Source organism: Xiphias gladius, chromosome 1 (assembly GCF_016859285.1).
Source record: "Xiphias gladius isolate SHS-SW01 ecotype Sanya breed wild chromosome 1, ASM1685928v1, whole genome shotgun sequence".
Lineage (NCBI taxonomy): Eukaryota > Metazoa > Chordata > Actinopteri > Istiophoriformes > Xiphiidae > Xiphias > Xiphias gladius.
Genome location: NC_053400.1, coordinates 30,024,994 through 30,049,248, shown reverse-complemented (window position 1 = coordinate 30,049,248; position 24,255 = coordinate 30,024,994). Strand labels below are relative to the sequence as shown.

Sequence of the window (24,255 nt, the reverse complement as noted above, 5' to 3'; positions counted from 1 at the left end):
CAAACAAACCACAGCTTCATGCTTTCTCCCTTTACTTACTTGCTGTTTTTCGGGTGATAGCCGCAGAAGGAAATGTTCTTTAACTGGAAGAAGTGACTGCACTCATTACTCTGTGAAAAGGATACAGAAAACAGGGGTAGAACAAATGTATTTGATTAACATCGAGAAGGCTTTTTACTATGCAGCTACTACAAGTTACAGTTTTACTCTTATCTAGAGCAGAAAAAAATTAATCAACTATTTATGATAATCAGTTAATTGTTTAAGGGATTAATTCTAGCAAAACTGTCAAACATGATCTGATTGCTGTATGGAATGAATGTTAAACTCATCTATATTATATATTCATATTAAAAGTGAAAGTCCTGCATTCAAAATGTTTCTTGAGTAAAAGTATTAAATTATTGGCAGCACGATGTAGAAAAGTATCACAAGTAATTATAGTCAGGGGCAAAATCGCCCCTTTCAGAGCATTATATTATTAGATTATTATTATTACTAATGCATTATGCTGTGAACAACATTTAAATGTTGCAGCTTGCCCAGGTAAGAGTACATGCACATAAAACTACTATGATTACAAAGTACTATAGTATACCTATATTATCATTTGGGGTGGTGTAATTAATAACAATGCATATTACATACCATATTATCTGAAAAGCATCTCACTAGAAAAGAATTATACCATTTCCATTTCATTTTTCAAAACAGGTTACAGTGCAATATTTCTAAAATGTGTAATATATATATATATATATATATATATATATATATATATATATATATATATATATATATATACATACACACACACACACACACACATATATATATATATACCTATAATATACATATATTGTATATTTATATATAGAATGCATGTATATATGAAGCATGTATAACTATCATCTGAAAACTAACAAGTTACTACAGCTGTCAAATCAATGTAGTGGAGAAAAAAGTACAATGTTTCTCTCTGAAATGTTGAGGAAAAGTTTAAAAGTGCTCAAACTGGAAATACTTAAGGTCTCCTTTAGAAAACACTCTCCTGCGTCCCCTAACATCTTTGTCTGTAGTGTCCATTATCAGCCACCTGGGGTCGACATGCCTGAATTGTTCAATGAGATTCTGGTGTGAAGATGAGCTTTTATTTGACGAAAACCTCATGAAGCTGCACTTCGTTTATTTTGTTTATTTGGCAGACAAAGGGACAGAAAGTGTCTTACTCTGTCACAGGCATAATAATCCTCTTGAACTGCAAGCTTGATGCCTTTCACACTGATCTCCAGGATGCAGGAGGAAGGCGGGTTGTACTTGACTGTCATCCTTCTGTTGGTGGCAATCTGGAAAACAAATGTAAAGGATGACTCCTAAAATGTAAACAGCTCAAAACTTTTGGAAAAGGGACTTTTGTAACTTTGTTCTATACTAGATGATAATATGCCCTTGTCAGTTCAGAGTTTGAAAACTCAGCAGGAAGCTAGAATAATTATGATTATCCTATGAGATAATATATAAATTCTTTATTTGGGATGTTGACAACAGCAATTAGCTTTTTTTGTTTTTTTTGGGTGTGGGACAATGACACCCCATTCTACAAGTGCTAGAAATTGTTTATAACTTACAAATGGGATACAAAACATGCTGCAGTTCCTCTTTGTTATTTTATCATTAATATTTTTTACGTTATGCCACATGCCTCATACCACAGGACAAAAGCTGAGGTGGTGTTTATCCCTCTTTATGGTTGCTCCACTACGGTAGTCAATTGCTCTTCTCCCTCAAACAGATATGCAAACAAATGCAAACGTGCACAAGATGGGCCTTGTACCTTCTGCATAGCGGCACAGAGAACATCATTTCCTTTGTGGTAGGGCACTTGGACTGAGCCCAGGAACTTCAGCCGGTATCTGTCCATCCATTCGCTGCTCTTCACTGCACAGGAGAGCAACAGAACTATAGAATAAGAGCTAACGCCCACGAAATAACAGAATTACACATCGCAGAGAGTGGCAGTAATCCAGGTAAGATTTTAGTAGCCATTTTAAAGAGACAAAATACATGAAGTTTTTTTGTTTTCCACAGCAACAGAAGGACAATGTTATATCAGTTGGGTTAGCAGTGACTCGGTACTGGGCCAGTCCACTATGACTATCTGCACATACATGACATAATCTGTTATAACACTGCCCTTGTTTTGTACTTTTACTCCTATTTATCATTTCATGTTCTCTTTGACCAGCTGCCTACACCTGACTGAGAGGACTTTCCACAGTAGGACATAACTCTCCCTGGGGTTCACCTTTAACCCCACAGATCACAGCCCTTTCCTTAAATCATCCGCTCACAGGCGTCCCACCCACAAACATTGGGAACTGAACCCTAGTAAACCTGGGTCTCTGCGATGCTCGGTTGCGGTACACCCTTAACTCTGCCTTTGTAACGTTGACCTGAATATACTTCTAGCCTTCACCCTGAAACCATGTCTGAGTCTGTGCGCCGAACAGCCAAAATATTCTGATCTGCACTCATTCTGTCCTTTTTCTTCTTTGAAAAATATTCTGAATATAGATAACTTCTAAATTTAGATCACTTTTAGCTACACTGGCATGACAGGACTCAAAGAAGCCTCACTGAACGTGTGTGTTAAGGTGAAAAAACCTTACTATCAAAATAAATCATTATCTTAGCCTTTATCTTCACAGGTTTTTTTTTGGGTGTGGGACAATGACACCCCATTCTACAAGTGCTAGAAATTGTTTACAACAATTTACAACTTACAAACTTAAAATTGTTTACAACTTACAGTGTTTCCACTGGATCTGTTAATTGTGTTCATTCTTTACTTTATGTCAATTATATGCCAGTGTAACTTAAATTAAGAGAAGTTGCCCAGTGAATACGGAGCCAGATTCCTGCTGCAGTTCCAGCAGGACTCTTTTTCTTATTTTTGAGATGCTGAAACATGGTACTTGAATTTTTCTGTTCTGAGATAAATGAAAAGCTACGGCTGTGGTGATTATATATGCTAGCATTCAACTACAGCTTCCACTGAATGCTAACAAAATAACTGTGTCATCTTTGATGAAATTAGGGGTTCAAATGTTACTCATAGTCATTTATCATGTTTCAGCTTGTTCGAAACACCAATGAAAGCAAGCCATCGAGAAAATACTGTATATTGCTTGGTTGAGGTTAGAGGAACAAATGCTAGCTTAAATGGAGCGGGACTTAATGACCGTGATACACAGAAAAATATTGACTCATACTATTGTCCACAGTTTCAGTCCATGTTTCAAGTCATACCCAAAGAAGGCATTTCAGCATGTCAGTACCTTTGTAGCTCTCGGTGTCCCTGGTCACTTCTATGGCGTAGTAAGCGGGGAAGATGCCACGGGCACCGGTTCGCATATTGTAGCCCTCATACCAGTAATCCTCCGCCTGGACCTCCACCAGCAACGGATCGTCCACGTCCAGCTCCAACTCGTCGTCATGTCGAGGGACAAACCTGTCGAGACGGATTTAGTCATGCAGGGGATCGAAGGGACGTCCCAGGCTTTTTTTGAGCTGGATGACCGCTTTGCAAAGTATCTGCAGCACAAACACATCTCGGGTTGCCCGTCGGCCTGGGCGTTTGGTTCATTTGAAAAGGAATACTTCTCTGAAATCTGTGTTTCGGATATCAAACATTCAGCAACCGTACGCTTGAAAAGTGGATCTTAAAAATTTGTAGCTTTTTTTCTTACAGAAGATACAACTGTAGTTACCTTTGATTCAGGGATACAACAGATTCCAATGGCAACCCAGTTTTCTGGTGATAACACGAGAAACTTCTCAAATGTCTCTTTCACCTCTTTCTTTTCTGTCCATGTTCATTCATATGTTATAAATACTTATGTTTTCACCAAAATATGGCAAATCACTTTTGTTGTTAGCACTGTTAGCAGTTTACCTTCGTAGCATGCGGCTTACGGTAGTTGCAACGGTCGCAAATAATAAATGACATTTGGGAATCCGAGCTGACTACAGCTGCTATCCCCTTCAGTCCTACTATGCATTATACACGTAAAACTAGAAACCCATTTGATTTGAGGGGAGCTGTAACAAGCCCCCTGCTTTCAGCCATGCATGGATAATGTCCGGCATCATCACATGATCTTTTTGTGCACAGGGATGCTGCTATTCACATGACCGCACTGCTGTTCTTTTTGGCCCCCCCCTACGTTATGCTATGGTGGAGAGGAGCATGTTAAAGGAAAATTCCAGTTTTTCAATACATGGCTTTCATTATTGTACTTAGCCTGGCTATCATCTCTGTCAGTTATGGGAAGGGTTTGGTCACTGACTTCATTTCTAAGATCTGGGAAAATTTCCACATTAGCTGTCAGGTGATCAGACATGTAAATGGTTTAAGCCAGTAATCTAAAAAAAAAAATTATTCTTACATTTCTATTGATTTATCGCTAATAAAAAATTTGAGATATAACTTTTAACAACCAGATTTCCCCATTGAAAGTCTTTAAAGCAGAGCCATAATCTCTGGTAGTTTGGTAGTTAATAACCAGTGCTGTGTGTTAAATCATGGGTTGCACGGAAACAAACAACCTTATAGAAGTTGGGCTATAATTTTGGCATTGTTTGAGTATTAAATAATCTGAAAGCTGCTAAATGTGTTCACAAGAACAGAAAGAGAAAGACTTGCAAGGACTGATTGAGCTGGAAAAACAAACGGTTGCTTATATTAAGTGTAAAGACTGCTTTTAGGTGGTAGCCGGTGGATAATGGTGGTTGAGTTCATTTCTGAGATCTGGGAACGTGGCAGCGTCGCTAAAAAGAAGTCTGACAGGACAAGACACACGAGTATTCAGGCTAGCCTTTATGACTCCAGAGACACATCATCTAAACTACTTTTTTTGAAAACTTAGGGGTACTTCATTGGTAATTCATCTCTAAATAGCCATGTTTAGAAAATATGGCTGAACTGTGTGGTTGTTGACAACCGGTCTTACTGAGGATTAAAAAGGCCTGGATAGGAACCACAGGATCTGCAATCTTGTTAATGACAACGTCCTGGGAACAGAGCATCACATTTCGTTTGAATTTAAGAAAAAAGGCTTAATGAGCAATAGGGTGTTTGCAGAAGTATTATCTAAACCATCCATGTTTAAAATAATTTTGTTATCACAGTCACATAAACCAAAAGTTATATGTTAATGCTCTACCTTTATACAAGCAATTTATTTGTACTTCATTTCTCCTGGGTTCTGTTGTGATTGTATCGTATATTTTGTTTGTACTCCACACTATTCAACCATGGTCTCTAGTCATTAAATTTGATTCCCTGAATGCTTGTATGATGTGCTGAGCAAAATCTAATCACACTCAGTGATAGTCATAGCTGACATGACATATGTTTTTAGTCATGGTACAATAGCTGGTGTGCACGTAGGGACGCTGATGGGGAGGTAAGTGATGGTGAGGGCGGTGATGGTGTAGTTCTTCCTCACCTGTAGACGGCTCTGTGGCTCTGGTCCCTCTCCTCTCCGTTTATGACACATGAGTATAAGCCAAAGGACTCTGCACCTTGAATACCAAGAAGAAAAGACGTGAGGGAAATAAAGCAAAAAGAGAACCACAAAAGTGCAGAGGGTCAGCCTCTGTAAAAGGGCTGGCAAGACAATTAATGACATCAAGGTCAAATTGCAGCAGTCCATCATTGGCAAATAGAAAACACAATTAGGGTACACGGTGCTTACTTTAAAGCACACATGCATTCATTAGGACCTATGAATCACGCTTTAATTAAACATGAAACCGATGAGCAATGTGTATTTCTACCTACATTCCCCTGAGACATCACTTACCCCCTCCTGCACTACTCGGATAAACTGCTGTGACGCTTCTGAGTCTGTAAAACACATGGATGGCGTCCAAGAGGATAGCGAGGACCCCACATTCATTACAGACAAATCTCTCGTTCTCCGTCTCTTTCACATGAACCCCCCCCCCCCTTCTGCCCATCACTGCTGGTCACGTTACACACACATAAACACTGTGATTTGGGTCAGTGTATGAGTGTTGATATTTCCCCATTCTTTTCCTAAGGTGACAATAGGTCTAATGAAGGTAAATACTAAAATCCTCCATCATAAAGGGCTATCCGCCTTCTCCTCAGTCCTCTTCTTTTCCACGGGGAGAGCACAAAGATGCATTCTGGGAAAGCTGCGAAACTGGAAACTGACAGAAGCCGTCAGTCTCCAGATGATCTCTAATTTCGGTGACCCGCTGATCTTTCCTCTAGCACCAAAATTAGTCCAAACTCTTCACATCTCTCAAATCTCAATGATTATTGGATAGATTTTTACTGAAATTCACTGAGAAGATTCAAATTTTGCAGATAAAGACTTTCCATTTTGTGCACTTCACATTTTTTGGCCCCATACTTGCAAGGCTCTTTGACTATGTTCAGACTGACATTTGCACGGTGCCAAAAAAAAAAAAAAAAAAAAAAAAACTCAGCTCCCTCACGAATGAAATATTTCTGCCTATTCCCCAAAAATCATCATGACAGAGGACAGAATTATTTTTAACTTTTCAGAACTGTAAAATCTTGTCTCTTAGTATTACAAACTGACAAGCCTCCAAACAAGTTACTTAAACGGGACTTCTTGGATTGCATTTCATCTTCTTACCTACACCTTTAACACACACACACACGTACACACAACGACAAAGCTGCTTACATGTTGTCACAACTTTTTTCACACTAAATGCCTCCTTAGTCTTGCAGAAGAAGAGCAACTTGTGTGTCTTTTTTGCAGCTTTTGAGGATTCATTGGATCACGTTGATTTAACACAAAACACTAAAGAAGACGGTAAACAATGTCATCCAACAAAATGGGATCTGAAACCCTCCCGGATTATAACATGAAGCAACCAAAATGCAAATGGTGGTGACAACATTAAGCAGATTTAGCAGAATAACAATACGGAAAAATATACTTGATAAGGCCACTCACCCCCTGAGTCATTGCTTTCTTCCCCCCTCACTACTTCCTAACACCCTCTCTAGGACTGCCATTGTTTTAATGCCTAGAAAAAGGCTCAGAACTTGTTCGTGAATGTGATCGGTCTGGACAGCAGCAGAGATGAGAGGGACTGGAGGTAGTTCCAGGAAACTGTTTTTTTGGCTTCTGTGCCCCTCCACCCAGGAGGCCATTTAAATGATCAGCTGGGTTTCTGCCCTGAACTTGCTTCTGTCAGAATGCTGATACTAATATCAACAAAGCAGCAAAAGCTGCGGCTTTCATTTACCAGACTTAAAAGCTGAGACGGGTGACATGGCCTAAATTAGTATAACTCTCAAGTAAAATCACACGGTGAAACAAACTACTGTTCATCTTTTTACCCTTGGTATGATAAATCAAACATGACAAATTACTATTCCTCAACAATAGTACATTACTGCTCAGTTCTACTTGTAAAACTTTTAGCCATGATCAAATCTTCAATTTTTAGCATTTTCATCAAGGTAAATCTAATTCATTGCTGTTGACCTATAGATGTTCACAACGTCCAGAGTTGAACCAGTCATGTGGATAATGATCTGTACTATACGAGAATATTCCAGTTCCTGAGTGTCTCTGTGGCTCCGCTTCATCAGCCACATCATTTTAAGCCTTTTCGACCACGCTGCCAATTCGGCTAGACAGCATTCACTGCTGTGTTACTGTATGTTTAAAGGGAATTACACAGAACAACAGGCTGCGGTGCTGATGTGCTTGCCGGCTTTTTCACTCAACATCATTTTTAGGGGGAGTTTTAAGTTTTGGATTAAGATATATATTCTCAAAATGAAATAAAATGAAGTCTCAGAAATAGGGCAGGGTTGGTGAAATGATAGATGTCACTATATAGTAAATGGCTGAGAGGGAAGCATTATGAGGCTACCCCGTATACAAACCAGAAGGAGTGTATTAGTTTGAATGTCTTTGCACACAGTATGTCTCCGTAGTTACATAACAAAAACCTAAACAAACCTAAACACTTTCAACTCTCATCACTTACACTTTTGATTCTTCTCTCGATCCTGCCAACAAAGATTTTGTTTTTTTCTCTCATCTCTACCTCTCTCTGGCTTTTTTTTCAATGATTATGACTCACACAAAAATAATCAAATGGCAGAAATCATAATCACAAAAATATATATACATTTGTTCCCTTACCTGAAGTCTCCCTAACAAAAAAAAAATTCCTCCATTATTGATCATGCAAATGTCAAATCGGGGTACATGCGTGCGAGATTACATATTAAATATTGTGTTTAATGCAATGACCTGCAATCTGCCGTTTTGCATTATATCAGACAAAATTCCTCGTAAGTAAAACAAACGCTTCATTAATGCATTTTGTTAGCATTTAGTTTGCTTGGAATAATGAATTTGGACAACAAATTTTTGTACCGTGATAACATGACACAAATGATATTATCATAGTATGATTCCAGTAGAAGTCCACACATGATAATACTAATGTGTCACCGACCAATAAACACGGAACGTGTGACAGTCCGGACTTGGGAAGATCCCGTTTAAAATATACACTAGAGCCAAACAGCCTTAACGCACTTACGAAGAACGCTGCCTGTCCTGAACATGGAATACTGCTGAAGAATACTCAGCGCCATCATGGCAGTGACTTACTAGAGGAGCGAGAGCGTCCGTTCATGAAGACATTGAGGAACTTCTTGGAGAAGTGCAAGTCTGCTTCTGGAGTGGAGTCTTCAGACAGACAAGCTGTGGCCTCTCTCCTCACTCCTCCTATCCGAGCCCGGTTCTCCTCCTCCTCCTCATCTTCCTCCTCGTAATCCTCCCCGATGGCCGACTCGTAGGGAGAAGAGACGCAGTTGTCATAGACAGTGGCCGAGTCACTGTCGTCACTGTAGCCTTGGTAACACTGCCGGAGACTGACCAGTTCGAGCTGAGCGTGCTCATCCACCACCAGCGTGTATTTGACCGAGTCATACGAAAGGCCGCTGGCCTCTGAGCTCATGGACGTCCTTACCGGGGCAGCTCTGCCGCCGCCGCCGCCGCCGCCATCCCCCTGTCCTCCCCCCTTCCTCATCCTTCCATCCATTATTATCCTGTCCACATCCTCATCCTCTCCACAGTAGCTTTCGTCTGTAGCATCCACGTATTCCACCGATGACCCAGCTCTAAGCGCAGCCCCAGCCCCCGTTCCTGCCCCCTTCAGGCTGAGGTCCAGTGCGAGGGAGGAGCGGGCCGAGAGAGCCATGCTGGGTGGCGTGATGAGGGACTCTACACAGGAAGCATATGAAGGTGGGGGGACGTAGACCTCGTCCTCCTCATAGATGGAGGGGTTTGTCCGATCAGGGAGGGGCTGGTAAGGAGGCGGGCCCTCAGTGTCAGAGCTGATGGACATGCGGCCCTGCTCAGTCTGCTGTGAGAGGAAAGGCCGGTCCTGCACGTTTTGGGGTTCTAGGGGGTCGGAGGAGCGCTGCACAGGAGTCAGATAGATCTCCTCTGTGGGCTCTAGATGAACGTCCGTGTGATATCGGATCCTCTCCCGGTGGTGACCACCTCCATCTGCTTTCCCCGCTGGATATAGAGGAGCTGGTGTGTAGTTCTGCGGTGGCGGGGGTGCGGGCGGCTTCTCCTGAAGCTTGGAGCGTGTCACGGCTGCTGTAGATGAGCCGTGCGAGTGTCCAGAGGTGTGGCTGTGTTTGCAGGGGGCGTCGGTGGATGTCCCGCGGTCTTTGGTCTGTGCTCCCCCACCCTGCACCTTGTCCTCGTCGCTCAGGCAGCTGTGCTCTCGTGGAGGGGTGAGCTCACCTGGAGGGGGAGCAGACGCGAACAACAGCATGCACACAGCCGCACAGACGCACAAGCAAACGCACAAGCACGGACAGAGGCCAGACACACACACAGAGTAAATATACATGATGCAGAAACGCAGACATGACAGAGAAGCAAATGAACAGACAGACATGAAGGCAGACATGGCAGCAAATGCACAGACAGATAGAGTAAAACACAAACAAGAAGAGAGAAAAGTAGAAATGGTTAGGTAACGGATGTCGGGATTATGCAGCTAAATCCCCATTACTCATCAAATTCAGAGTGCAGCCAAGAGAAGGTGATTGATGTGTTATGTCATAATCCATCGCCAGGAAATCCTCACGAGATATTTTCATAATGCAGCATCTGACATCTGAAGCTACAGAACAGCAAACGACAGGTGAGTTCTGAATGTTTGAACACACCTCAGCGTTTATGGAGCAGGCCAGCCAATTTGAGACAGATGTTAAAGTCTGTATTTTTATGAAAGTGTTACTTGGCAACGCATCATCACAGATGCTGTTCGATGTACTTCACGACAATTTCAATTACATTTACATTACATTTGGTAGATGACTCCTTAAAGCAAACTTCTCCTAACTTTAAATGAGTCTTAGGTGTTGGTGAGGCCATATGATGTCATGTGCTAGTTTGCACCAGGTGTGTCCTTTAACAAAGCTGCATGCTGTGTCACAGTAAGTCTGAGAATTCTTAGTGTCAGTAAAGAATTTTTAAAACAGACTAAAACAGTTTTTGGTGACTGTGAAAATGAAAGCAAACATAAACTGGTGGGGTCCAACTATGGTGGAGAGCTTGCCCTTGAGGCCCCCCAGGTTTCTCCTATTCCTTACGTATCTGTGTTGGATTTTAAAAAGCCCATGTTTTACAATGGATTTGTCCTTGACTGGGATAAATATACTGCAGTTTGAACAAGTGATGCAGTCTGAGAAGCTTGGCATAGTGCCATGTCCAATCTTCATCAATCAGTACTTCCATTGTTGGAGTTCATTATATTGCCATTACCTTGTGAGGTTGCATATAGTCAGATTAACTTAATGATGCTCTGTTAAGATTTCTTGTCTATATTTCCAACCAAAATTAATTCTAGTCAAAAACACATACGGCTTGTGGCCTGTTTTCATTTGTTACCAGAGTAGACGAATTTTACAACACAGTAAAAAAAATAACGAATTTCGGTTAGCATTCGGTTTGACATCAGTTTTATATGGTGTAAATACAAGGCCATCAATGGGGTAACTGCCTCAGAATAATGTGTGAACGCTTCCATTCTGCATTCTGCCATCACGGCTTGAATGAAGCACGAAAAGCGAGTTGATTTATCCGGGTTATTGAAGGGGTTTTTTTTCCCCCCCTCAAGGTGTGTTTTAAAAAGATTGAGATAATAAGTAATATCGCTTTTCCCCAACAGTGGGGAGTTGTTGGCGATGAGTTTGGTTTGCCTCTCCTCACTTGGTTGCTCTGAAAAGAGCTACTGCAATGAGCTACGACAGCTCCTGGCTAGCCAAGCCCTTGGCTGGCTAGCAAACACGCATGTGCGCGTGCACACAAACACACACACACACACACACACACACACAGGCACACACACACACAGAGTATATACCATTGCCTCAGCTAGCTTCCCTAAAACCCAGCATAGCTAATCTGAGCCTTAACACTGTCCCCTGAGGACAACCTGCCAGACTCCATGCAAATCACACATGCGTTCAGCTGCTGCGTTAGTAGCACAAAGATGAATAATGCCAGCGACAAGATTCTTGTCTACACATCCCCAGTTATCCTCATGAAGAAAAAAAAAATAAAAAAAATAAAAAAAATCAGATAATTCAACTAATATATGAGCTTTGTGGAGGGAAAGAAAAACTCACCTGTTTTAAGAGGCGAGGACGAGCCGGAAACTTTCTCCTGCCAGCTGTATTTCTTCCCAAACGAGTTGTTGTTTAATGTGTCCTGTGGAGATGCAGAAAATGAAGAAGGGAGGAAGAAGGAAGTGGTGAGACAGAAAAATAGAGGGTACAGAGAGAAAAAGAGGGGGGAATAGAGAGAGAGAGGTTTGGTGACTGAGTTCTGGATCCTGGCGCTCAATGTACACAACTTTTCGTCTCTCTCTCTCTCTCACTCACTTCACACACACAAAGCGTTTATTCTGTTGAATGAGCAGTGATTCTTTTGTCTGTGCTCCGTGGTGTGCATTTAAAGGGAACCAGACCTTTTACCCAATCCACTGGGAACACACACAAACAGTGGGAGTCTCTTTAGGCTGCTGTGGGGGAGTTGCTGATAGAAGGGAGAGAGCCTTTTCTCTAGAAATCATGACACATCTCAAATGCCTTTTTCCTCCTGGCAAATTCCACTTAAGGATCATTTCACCCATTTCACAATAACTTTTTTTTTTCCCTTTCCTGCTCGTCTCATTTGAAAAATGTAAGTGCACTTTAGAACTGTTTCATCTTCCTTCTTCATATTTTTACAAATGCAGATAAGAAAGAAAGAAATTGCAAACGTTTTCCAGGAAAAGACAAAGGCCGACTAGTATAATTCGTGAAAATAATGGGATCAGGGTGGAATCACTGAATAATTTTATTTAAAAGACCAACTTAGCGCCAGCTGAAAACCTTGTTTTCGCTGACCTTCACTGGTTTTCCTTTCCACCTTGCGGCAGTGATGTACCGAAGAGGTTGCTGTCAGTACACGGTGACAACACCGCCGAGTGTGGCTACAGCGGCGACCGAGCGCACCTCTGACCACATCCGACCACACCCAGTCAGAGGTGCAACAGAAATGAAACCTTCTGCCAGAGAGGGCGGTAAAAAACACTTGCTCCCAGCCTGCTGTTAAGTTACTCTCTGATCACGCAGCTTATGATTAAAATAATTTATTGTTGCTTTTTCTTCAACCAGTGAGGAGAAATTTTTAATTGAATTTTATCATATTATATGGAAATTGTTAAAAGACAAAAACAACAGCCATTAACACAACAAAGACAACTCTGTCTCCTACTGACCACACTATATACTATTCATTTCAAGTGCTTTGAGTTGCCAAAACATTCTCATTACAGATTCTCACAGCGAGACCAAATTCAAACATATATTACCAAACTGAGCAGCAAAAAGGGCCAAAATGCTCAAAATAATCAAAAGTCAGAAGACAGACTGGAGCTGGGTTTGAACTGATTCAATACTAGTGCCGATACGATACATGACTCATACCAAATACCAAAACAAAACCTGTTCCAGTGCTTTAAGATATACTTATAAAATGCCCCCCCCCCATTTAAAGCAGCTATAATCAACATTTTTAAATGGTGTATCAAATGACAATGTGAAAACATGACCATGTAGGCTCGTAGCGATGAACTCCAGAGAATAATGACCTGTATCTGCAGCTCCCCCTTGGCTTCAAAGAGCTATATAGCGAGTTTCAGCTCATTGTTTAGCTGTTGGTAAAGACCAAAAAAAAAGAGCTAAAGGAGAGTGAATACTGGACTTGGATTTGCCAGGTGGACACAAACACAACTCTGAATGAATGAGTAACGTTGCTCCATCACTGCTGGATGTGTAAATAAGCAACTATTTGCCATATCAACTCAGAATGTGATAATATGCCAAAGTTGCGTTCACATGTTTCAAAAACTAAGGCAAACTAGGTTACAAACATAACCAACATTTGATGCCAGCTTTCGGTATCTGATTCAGTGGTACGGACACATTTCAGCTGGTACCAGAGGAGTGTGGAGCTTTGACATCCAGCCCTGGATAAGAGAAGGAGAGACGCAGGGGTGGTAAAGGGAGGATTTAACAGACGGAAGGAGAACTGGAAACTCCTGTGACAACGACGTGTCGTCCAAAATAAGATCATGCCCTCCTCCTCTGTCCACCCACCGCATGACTCACTCCTCACACGTGTACCCGCCGAAGACAGAGCTGTTGCCATGGTAACCAGTGCATCAGCAGGTGGGAGACAGCAGCGTCAATCTGACAAGCAAAGGCTTGTTATATAAACAGCTCTCCGCCCGGGGCAGCGACTCAGATATAGTGCGAGTGTGTGTGTTTGTGTTCTTAATGACTAAGATTTACATGGAAGTGACTCTGAAAACACATGACCTTGTCAACTAGATATCTGAGTTTGGCTGTAGACAGCATGTACACACACACACACACACGCAAACACACACGCACACACTACATGACACTACACGTACTTACAGAACAAGGGAAAAATTTACATCAGCAGAAAGTAAAATCACAATGACATTGCTTTTAGAAAAAAATATTGTAGGAAATATTTAACAGAATTGAATATCTTCCTTTTCGTGGATTATGTCTAACAGTTTATTACAAATTGTTATATTTGTAATTTTGGCCAACATTCCTATCACTAATGAGAACACTATACTAACTAAGGAATTGCTGAGATCTGGGAAAATGGTGACATTGCTACAACTGAAGTCTGACAGATCAGACAGATTGAAGCCAACAGTTCGGTGGCTTGTTGGACCAGGAAGTTCAACGACTTGTAAACCGTGTTGGACGTCTGCAACAAACACTTTGGGCAATAACTTTACCATTTTTCTTCATTTTCTCTTTTAAATAAGTTTGGCTAACCCGTTCACAACAAAAACAAGATCAAACTTGGAATAAACAGGAATTATTATGGGAAGTGTTTGCCTTGACTGACAGGACTCTCAGCCTGACAACCAGCTGTGGTGGTTGCTTGTTGCTCGTACCACCTTAGCTCCACCCTTTGACCAAATTTGGATTTTCCTTCTGCAGTAACTGAAAGATGGAAGTAAATGATAAACCAAGACACACACACACACACACCTCATCATAAGGAGATTGCCGCAGCCAGATAAGAGATTAGACTCGGATTAGGATTATGACAGAGCAATCCTCCCTAAGATGGATGTCTGTCTCTCAAGCAGCCTCAGAGGAGACAATCCATGAAATAAAATCCTTCCCCATTTCTGAAAAGAGTTCATTATACTGTACATATTTTCTACTTGAGTTTTTATAGTTATTTTTTTATATAACAAATTGTTATTTACTCCTTCAAAACTTTTGTATTTAATTGTTGTGAAAATGGGTAAAAACAAAACTAGTCTTAGCCACTAGTCTCACCCCTACATTAAAAAAAAAAAAAAAAAAAAAAAAATACTGTATACTGTCTCATGATAGTTTGAGGCTTCATACGATTTTTCACCTTGTAATTCTTTGGCACAAAATATTGGCACTACGTCGACCAGTGCGTCTAAAAATATTGCTTGTCAAAAAACCTTGCTACTCTGACCCTGATCAGCATTCAGAGCTGCTTTCGTTCAACCACAGAACTCTGTCACTCGCTGCCAAATGATGCAGAGCTAACTATATATTTTGCATTTTTTACTGATCCACTGACCTGGAAACAGTCACCCAGTGCTCTCTCTCTCCCTCTCCCTCTCTCCCTCTCCCTCTCTCCCTCCCTCTATCTCTCATCTTACAGTACTCAGGAAAGTCTCAGGAAAAGCTGCGTGGAGATCACCAGCACTCGTCTATCTTATCTCATTTGAGTTTTGCTCACACCACCTGACTAAAACTCAGTTTTCACTGTCGGCTCTGTTGGAACTGGTAGAGCGAGCTGTAGTAGTGTCTCTACTGTAGGTTTGCTGGAGAAAAAAATCCACCTTAAACATTTGTTTTTAAACCTATTTTGGTGAAGTGCTGTACATATCAGGATCTGCAGGGCAAAGGTGAAAAAAAATGAATGCAGTTATTTGGTTATTTTTTAGAATATCCTCTGAATCTATATATTTGTCCGCGTATTTTTGACATGGACCAGTGGCTTCCTGCATGAAGTAGGTAAAACAACAGTTAAAGTTTGAGGCTGAAAGAAAAAAACGTGAGAATTTCGTGAGAAAACCAAAGAACAAGAGTAAACAGACAGATTTTTTTACACACACAGGAGGAAGGAAATAGACCAGAATGCAATGCAGCCACAGCTTGTAATGTGCAGATCTGTCGCTTGTTGTGTACTTAGTACGAAGGCTCAACAGCCTTTTTAGGAAGTTTTTTTTTAAATCCTCACACGTCTTTTCTTGAGTTTACAAACTTACTACGCTCTGTGTGTGTCTTCCGCTGAAGAACCACTTTATGCCCCAGCCATTGGGGCTCTCAAAAAGGTATTCTGGGAAATGTTGGAAACCACTAGCTGAATCGCTAACCCAAACAGTTCAGCCTGTTAGAGAGAAAGCAGGTTCTACAAAGTGCAAACTAGGCTCCAACACTATCTCTTGCAATGTGCCCAATCTGCTTAGTGCAACATATAAAACTGAAGCTACAAATTACTGAGACTTTGCTGTGATGTTATTAACTTAAGATTTGGGGGAACATTAGTTACATTAGTACACTTTCAATGTACTGAAGCAGCATAACACAAATGTTTTGTCCATCAAACTCCCAAAACAAAACAGACTGGCTCCGATCAAGACTGCTCTCATTCTATACATAAGCAACATCTTCACATGGTTAACAGTATTCCTTACTGTTAGCAGATTAACATCTCTGAATTCCTGACGTTCAGGTATCTTAAGCTTTTTAGTCTGTGAGTGAAAAATTAAAGCTAATGATTTAGAGATAACGGTCATAGCAAAGAGCTAAATTCTCACTTGAAACAGACAAATTCTACATCAGTTTGAACATTAAAACATCATCTGTAAATATGGTCAACATCAGAAGCAGTAAGGACTTGAATTTAAAAATGACCCCAGGATCTGCTGCTGATGGATGTTATGTTAACGAGATGTCGTCTGTTGCTTCATGTCTTCAAGGTTTGTGAAAAGGCCAATTTCAGGAAAAAACTTCATCCATTTAACATTGAAATATATTAAATCAGATTCTGTTCCAAGAGACAGGAAGACTTCCCAAGAAGAATAACCCGTTTCAGAGCAATTATTTCCTTTATGGTTTCCAGTTCTGACAGCTCAAACACACTCACACATGAGATCAAAAGCACAGCAGCAAGTGCAAAAGCCCCGTTTCCACCTCGTGGAAACCGGGAAAAGAACAAAGCGCAGACAAATATAGCGCTGCTTGGTTGATCGTGTTGACAGCCTGCACTCCGGGGGAGTGTGTGTATGTTAGAGTCATGGGCAAAACTCACTATTGTATACGTTACTGTGTACGTTGCATAACAAAAGTATCCCCATACAGGCATTTACATTTCTGCGGAACTTGGCAGGTATGAAAGTACATTTTGGGAAAATTTTAATGCAAAAATTGTTCTAAAATGTAAAAGGTATACCCAAAAATCATTTATTTCACTTTCCTTGAATTCATTATTCAATGCCCTTGAATTACTCTGTGGCTCTACAGAGCTTTTAGCACATAGTTTTGGCTTCACGCCGATTTACTGAAGGGTTCACTCTCACTTCTCTCACCAACCTCGTTTTCAGCAGCAGCCGTTTTGACCTAACAAGTCACGATGAACCCACTGTACGCCCCCCTGCCCAGAACCAAATGGCAGACAGACAACGTTAGCAACAAGCAATCTAGCACCTAAATCGTCTATATTTTTCCCAGGAGTTAACTGAGAGGGAACACCGATCTTGCCAGCGGACACACAACTTCAAAGGAATGCTAATGTCGTAAGTAAATGAATCTTTACTTACGTTTTGTGGGTTAGTTGCTAAGATGTCAGCGAACAATTGCCTACATATCCAGCTAACTAACAACTGACAGCGCTGAACTTCATCGCGGCAATCTCAGCAATTCCTTTGGTGAATGCAATGTTATCAGAACTGATAAAAATAAATAAAGGCTTAAGTTGGAATAACCGTGAATTATTCTTTGGACATGTTTTACAGGACAACGGAATTAATCCGTTTCCTCATTTTGTGTCCATGAGGTGTATTTAGTCTGAATTGGAGACTCTCCTCCCAAGACGATCGACAGCATCAGTCATTTCCACACGATTATGTTCAAGTGAAAAAAAGCCCTTTAGGGGCTGTAGTAATTATGACAGTAGTAAAAGCTGGAGTCAGATGACTTTCTTATAGAGCAACAAAGTCTGTGTAATGAGGAAGTCAGGCTGGATGGATGGGTCAACAAAATGTTGGACTTTAACATGTGAGATCGCTTCGTTTCCTGTTGCCCACTGACAGTCGACAGTTTTTTATTTTATTTTTTTTTTTTAAAGCATGACCATCATTTTTCTCCTCGCCTTATTAACTCATTGTCGTCACCATAGTCATTTTATCGCCGAATCCTGATGTTTCCCTGAGTCCAACCAAGTCATCTTTGTACCTAAACCGAACCGAAACGTAACCATAGTGTTGTCACATCGTAAAGCAGATTTATTTTCCAACAATGGTTTTTGGAAGGCACAGACAAATGATGCCATCCTGCCGATGTGGTCAGTAAACGCCTCTATGAGTCATTCTGGAAAAACACCTACAAACCATGAATTTTGTTGCGTAATCTGGAGGATTTTCTGGCGCTTGTGTGTATTAAACTCAGACAACAACATTTGCACACACCATTAGTGTGTCCATTTAATGAAGAAAAACATGGACCAGAGCGCTGCTGCATGAACATGTGATCAACAGCTACTGATCAACACTCGCGCATACCTACAACGTCACACACAGCCTCACCCAAACACACATCTCATGTTTTGTATGTCTATACTTGTGAGGACCCTCGTTGACTTTGTACATTCTGTAGCTGCTAACCTTAACCTAAACCTGATATCACTGATATCAAGCTTAAAAGTAGCCCTACAACAGCCCTTTGAAGACAAAACGCCCTCCATCTTGAGGGGTCAAGCTGAAATTTGTCCTCACAGAGATTGGAGTACAGGAACACACACACACACACACACAGTCACAAGCTCTACCAGCATTCAAAACACAAACAGAGACGGGCACCGAGGGAAAAAAAAATCTCTGTGTCTTGACAATTGAGGCTATTGTCCAGTCCAGTAAACACATCCTGTCAGAGGAAGAATTGTGGTGAATCTAACAGTGATGTCAGGTTGTCTATTCATTTCTCCGTTTTTAAATGTCATATTTGTGTGTGAGGAGGAACCCAGACGGGCAAAAGAGACAGAAAAAAATCTTCTTCCCTGAAACATTTCCTCCACTCCACCTCCTTTTTGCTCAGTAATCGGTGATCTGCCACAAACTGTGTGTGTGTGTGTGTGTGTGTGTGTGTGTGTGTGTGTGTGTGTGTGTGTGTGTGTGTGTGTGTGTGTGTGTGTAAGATTAATTTAGGCCTTACCTGTGTGCGCGGCACAATTGGGAAGAGGTTAAGGGTCGTGGGTCTCTTGGGCCGGTATGTATCCATGGTAACAGGTGCTGCAGGGTCTTTGATGGCTGGCGGGGGTGCGATGGCGGATGCCTTCGAGGACTCTATGTCACCGCGGTAACCGTCAGCACCGTCTATAAGGTCCAAATGCAGCATCTCTGCCTGAAGCTGGCCGACGGCGCCCAGCTCTGCCCTCCCTGACATGCTATTGGTTCCTCGCCTCACATGGCCCTGCAGGGATTGGAGGAAACACGCCGTCAGTCAAGGCAGTGGAAGAGAGAGAGATAAATAGACAGAGAAAGAGAGAGAGAGAGAGAGAGTGTGTGTGGATGGGATGAGGAGATTAAGCCGCCCAATTAGAGGCTGCTCTGTCTTCAAACTGTAACGCTCTCACTGCCAACACTGAGCAGCTTAAAGCAGAGAACAGAGACAGAAACTATTCCCGGCTTCAGCTTCTCCACCTGACAGCGTTTACCTATTGTAATAAGCAAGAATGAAAACTCTCTCCACTCAGCTAATCAGCGTTCAGCTTCACACCTTTTCACTTTCATTTTAGTCTTTTTTTTGATGAAGAAGGCTGTTTAATTTCATTTCGTTCAAGCTCTCATGTGGCCTGATAATCAGACTGAACTGCGCTTTCATTTTCAATGCATCGTTTAGTCTGACATTGTGTTCATGTTAGCCAGTTTCTGTTCGGGGGTTGTTATTTTGCCCTAACCAATCAGTAGTGAGTGACATATCTTCGCCACTGATGTCATATTCACCTAACATGAAAGCTGCGGTAGTGGTTTGTTGCTAGAAGCAGTTAATAAGCATGAATAGGATCTGGTAATCTGGTTGTCAATTTTCTGGCTACTTTCAGCCACGTTAGCCGCATGGCTCTAGGAACGGCAATGCCGGTCCGCCACTTTGGTTCACACTGAAATATCTCAACCTGAAATTTACAGATATTCATGGTCCCCAGATGATGCACTCTACTGACCTTGGTGATCCCCCGACCTTTCCTCTAGTGCCACCATGAGGTTGACATTTTTTTTTTACTGATATATGTCATCAACTATTTGATGGATTTCCGAGAAATCACGCACAGACATTCATTGTCCCCCAAAGGATGAACTGTAATAGCTTTGACCCTCTGACCTCTCATCCAGCACCACCACCAGGTCAAGACTTCAATTTATCCAGTACTTTAATGACCAAATACCCCCAAAACTAACATGACATCCTCATCAGCCTCAGCTGTTAAGTGCTGATTAGCAAATGTCAGTATGCTAACAAACTAAACTAGGTTGGTGAACATTATACCTTCAATACATCTGCATGTTAGCATTGTCATTGTTAGCATTCTGATGTTGGCATTTAGCTCAAAACACTGCTGTGCCTAAGTAAATCCTCAAAGAGCTGCTAGCATAGCTGTACGTATACACACGGTCTTGTTCTGTTGCTGTTTTCTTTGGTCTGGCACAGAAAGATTAAGTTTCTATTCTCAGTCGTGCCCACAAAGCTCCACTTGGCTCGACCGTTTGCCCGTCTAGGAAACAGCCATCAATTAGCGCAATATTAGAGCAATTTGAATTGCTGAAAAAAATCTGAGATCTGGACAGTGATTCAGAGGTCTGGAACCAGGCTAGTTTTTGCCCACATCAGCAAAGACCCAATGTTCGATAGTCAGCAGCAATACTTCCGGTTTGGTTGTTTATTCTAACAAACACAACTGGCCTTGTTGACAGCTGGGAAACCACGGAGGGATTTCCTGCAGCTTCCATACAGGACACCAGTAGATTTATCAGGGACAAAGGTAACAGTGCAGAGGGCACTGATATACTGCCCCACATGGAGAAAAAAAAAAAATCATATTACAAAACCTCATTCCCAAGACAAATAAATAGAAAATGAGGGATGATAATCTCATAATTCTGATATAAAATACATATGCAAATTATGACCCACTATTTCATAATTTAGTAAGGCAAATACAATTACTATGAATTATTAAATTAAGTAATAATTATAATACTTCTGAGATATTTCTTAATTTTGAAGGCTTCTCTTGACAGGTTGGCATCCACATTCCATAGAAATAGCTGTTGTTGTTGAAATATTTCATGATTTTAATCTGCTACAATTATACTTTTAATTAAAAATATTTCCACCTCATAACAGCACAGTTCTGACCTTAAAGATCGGCAACATTTGAATTAAATATTGTTGAATTTTATACTTGAAATCAACTGAGTGGCTTCGCAGCACCAGTCCTCTCTCCACATACTCCATGACTTGACTTTTTGGCCAAAAACACAAACAAATCAGAGCAGCTGTTTAATTTTTCTGTTGAGATTCACTTTGACTGCATTTTTCATTACTGCTGAAATCAAAGCAAGTGACAGTCATGAACGTCATCTGAGAGACAGTAAGTCAGAGGGCACTGGGTCAGTACAGTCTGCTTCACTCACCATCACTATCCCTGCAGCTACACACAAACACACACACACACACACACACACACACACACACACACACACACACACACGACAGGGTAACTCCTCCTGCCGGCCGATGTGGATGCTTTGACAGCAGAGTCACTGCTAAGCCTATTACTGTCTTTAGCTCCCGATTTGCTTCACATGCACAGTATAAACGAACACATAACTAACACATAAACAACGGATACGGTACACCCAAAAACATGCATGTGCGCAATATGTAAGTCTTTATCTGCTGCCCTAATAAGAACTGCGACACATACAGAATGTAAAATTTTATGAAATCTGATTAAATCATGCATCGTTAAATATCATATATAATTACATAATAATCAATAATCACATAATATCGTATATAATCACATCATTTCCATATGAATGTTATTATATCTAATCAAACAGTAAACTCTTGAATCCTTATTTTTACTTACAAGGTGAGACGATATGTGATAATGGACAATCACCCAGTTCTACAGATCAATCAGACCCTAAATGGGAAATTAATTAGCAAAGATTCTGCAAAGCAAAACTTCTGGCCTTGTATACAGCCGCCCTGAAGCAGTGATGATCAGTTATTGATCAAAGTAATGTGGAGAAAAATAAACTGAAAAGAAACCCAATATGCTCCTTTAAGAGCAGTACCAGAGATGGTCCAGAGACAGGATGACAACAGTGTAACAGTTGTGTTAACGCTCAGGCGCCATGATAATATCATTCACCACAAGTCTGGATTATTTCAGGAGCAACGATCACTCTTAGCAGAGTTGTGAGATAAACAAAATGCCTTTGACATTAAACCCACATTTTACATTCATTCACTGAACAACATTCATATCCTGCCTAATAATCATTTCCAGCAGTGGAGCCAAAGCCAAAATCCTGTGCTGAGTATTTGAAACCTCAGTTATAATAGACAGCACGTGTGTTTATTTCAATGCTCAAATACCTCCATGCTGGCTTTAAGTTGGTGATTGACTGTATTATGAAAATTATTGTGCGTTTTCCTTTGTAAATGAAGCAGAGCTGGCATTAACGTGTGTGCGCAGCTGCAGAGAGTAAGCTAACTCACAGTGGGTGAATGGAATGGAGGTTAATCCAATTCCATCGGCTAAGTGTTGCCTTCAAGCACATTTGTATGCGGCAAGACACCAATCACTGACATCCAAAGGTCTCTCTCTCTCTCTCATGAAAGGAAGAGGCTTGTGTGTGTTTGAGAGAGGGCTGCTGTAACGATTCGCTCCAAAGCCAGAAAACTTTGATTTGGGACAAAAAAGGGAAGTGTTTGTGTAGATGCACTCCTATTCAGGAACAGCGTCCTTGAAAGTCCATCTATTTGGAAGAAATACCAATACAAAACCTTTCCCTTTTCAAATGTTTCTCCGAATGTAGACCATGCATGGTGCCTTTTTTAATGATGTGTTCAGGCACTCTTTGCCATCTGGTAACATCCAGAAACTTCACGACCGCATTGTATTTACCAGTTTTGTTTCGCGCAGATGGTCGTCAGTCACAGAAAAACACATCACATATGATGTGCACCGCTGAAAGTGCCACTGCAGGGTGTTAATTATGGAAGCTGGGAAACAACCCTGAATGTTTCTTTTGAAAGAAATGTAGAACATAAGCAGCAGAGAAAACACTCTTCAGACTTTTAGAAATCTAATATTTGTGCTGTATCTTTTCTTTTTTTTTTTAATTTAACTACCCTGGTTGTAAAGCCTATGAGCCATCCATCCATCCATCCATCCATTTTCCTGGCCACCTCTCAAGCAACCATCCTTTAATCATGTCCATCGATCCATCCAACAGCCATGCATAAATCCCCAGTGCGGCAAGTTTCCATTCTTCCTCTCACGTTTTATGACCTTAAATTATAACTGGCCCCTTTAAGAGAGCCCCGGCCGCTGTTGCTAGGAGACAAGAGGCTCAATGACGATGAGGAGGCTGAGGAGATGCTGCTGCCCCGAAGATGCTGTGATGCTCAGCTCTTGTCCAATCAGAGCAGCCCTAACAGGGGCATCACACAGCCAACAGGTCAAATACAACAACACTCAGTGCAAGACTCAGTGCCAAAAAAGGCTAAAGGTGCTAATTCACTCAAAACCTGCTGCCGAGCTTGAAAACAAATGAAAATGTAATACAGTAGATACAATTTACGAATAAATAAATAAGAGAAAAGTCCAAAATATAAAGCTAAGATCTGGTGTAGATCTGGTGGACACGGATTCCTTTAACAGACTATGAAATATCTGAATCGTAAATGCTTTAAAAGTATGAAAGGATCTGAAGCTTCATGTTTAATGGAATACATCATGCTACCATTTGAAGTTTGATTTTACTCTGCTGAAAAATAAATCACTTGACTTTGACTCCAAAAATAAAAGATATTACTTCAATATATCCTAGTTTTTGGCTGGACCACAACAGCGGGGCCAGACCTATAAACGCAAATGTCCCTAAGTGAGTGAGTGAGGTTAAAGTTACACCATTGGTCAGCCAAGTTCCGTGTGCCTGAGTGCTGCTGTTAGACAATTAGTCGGCCGGCCAAGTGCTGGATCTTCCCCACTGCTCATTACGCTTTCAAAATGAATTGGCGCTAACAGTTTC

The 24,255-nt window shown here is 41.2% G+C and overlaps 1 protein-coding gene across 2 annotated transcripts in view; it reads right to left on the bottom strand.

The window, feature by feature from the left end:
• Positions 1 to 24,255, bottom strand: part of mapk8ip1b (mitogen-activated protein kinase 8 interacting protein 1b) — a 57,464-nt gene that overhangs the window by 4,900 nt on the left and 28,309 nt on the right. For both annotated transcript variants that reach the window (XM_040138018.1, XM_040138026.1), the window contains exons 4-11: positions 19,139 to 19,396; positions 11,750 to 11,831; positions 8,706 to 9,854; positions 5,511 to 5,586; positions 3,339 to 3,511; positions 1,835 to 1,938; positions 1,230 to 1,346; positions 40 to 110 (exon numbers count right to left, since the gene is read on the bottom strand). In XM_040138018.1, the coding sequence (XP_039993952.1) occupies positions 40 to 110; positions 1,230 to 1,346; positions 1,835 to 1,938; positions 3,339 to 3,511; positions 5,511 to 5,586; positions 8,706 to 9,854; positions 11,750 to 11,831; positions 19,139 to 19,396 (2,030 nt within the window). The remainder of the gene's footprint in view (positions 1 to 39; positions 111 to 1,229; positions 1,347 to 1,834; positions 1,939 to 3,338; positions 3,512 to 5,510; positions 5,587 to 8,705; positions 9,855 to 11,749; positions 11,832 to 19,138; positions 19,397 to 24,255) is intronic.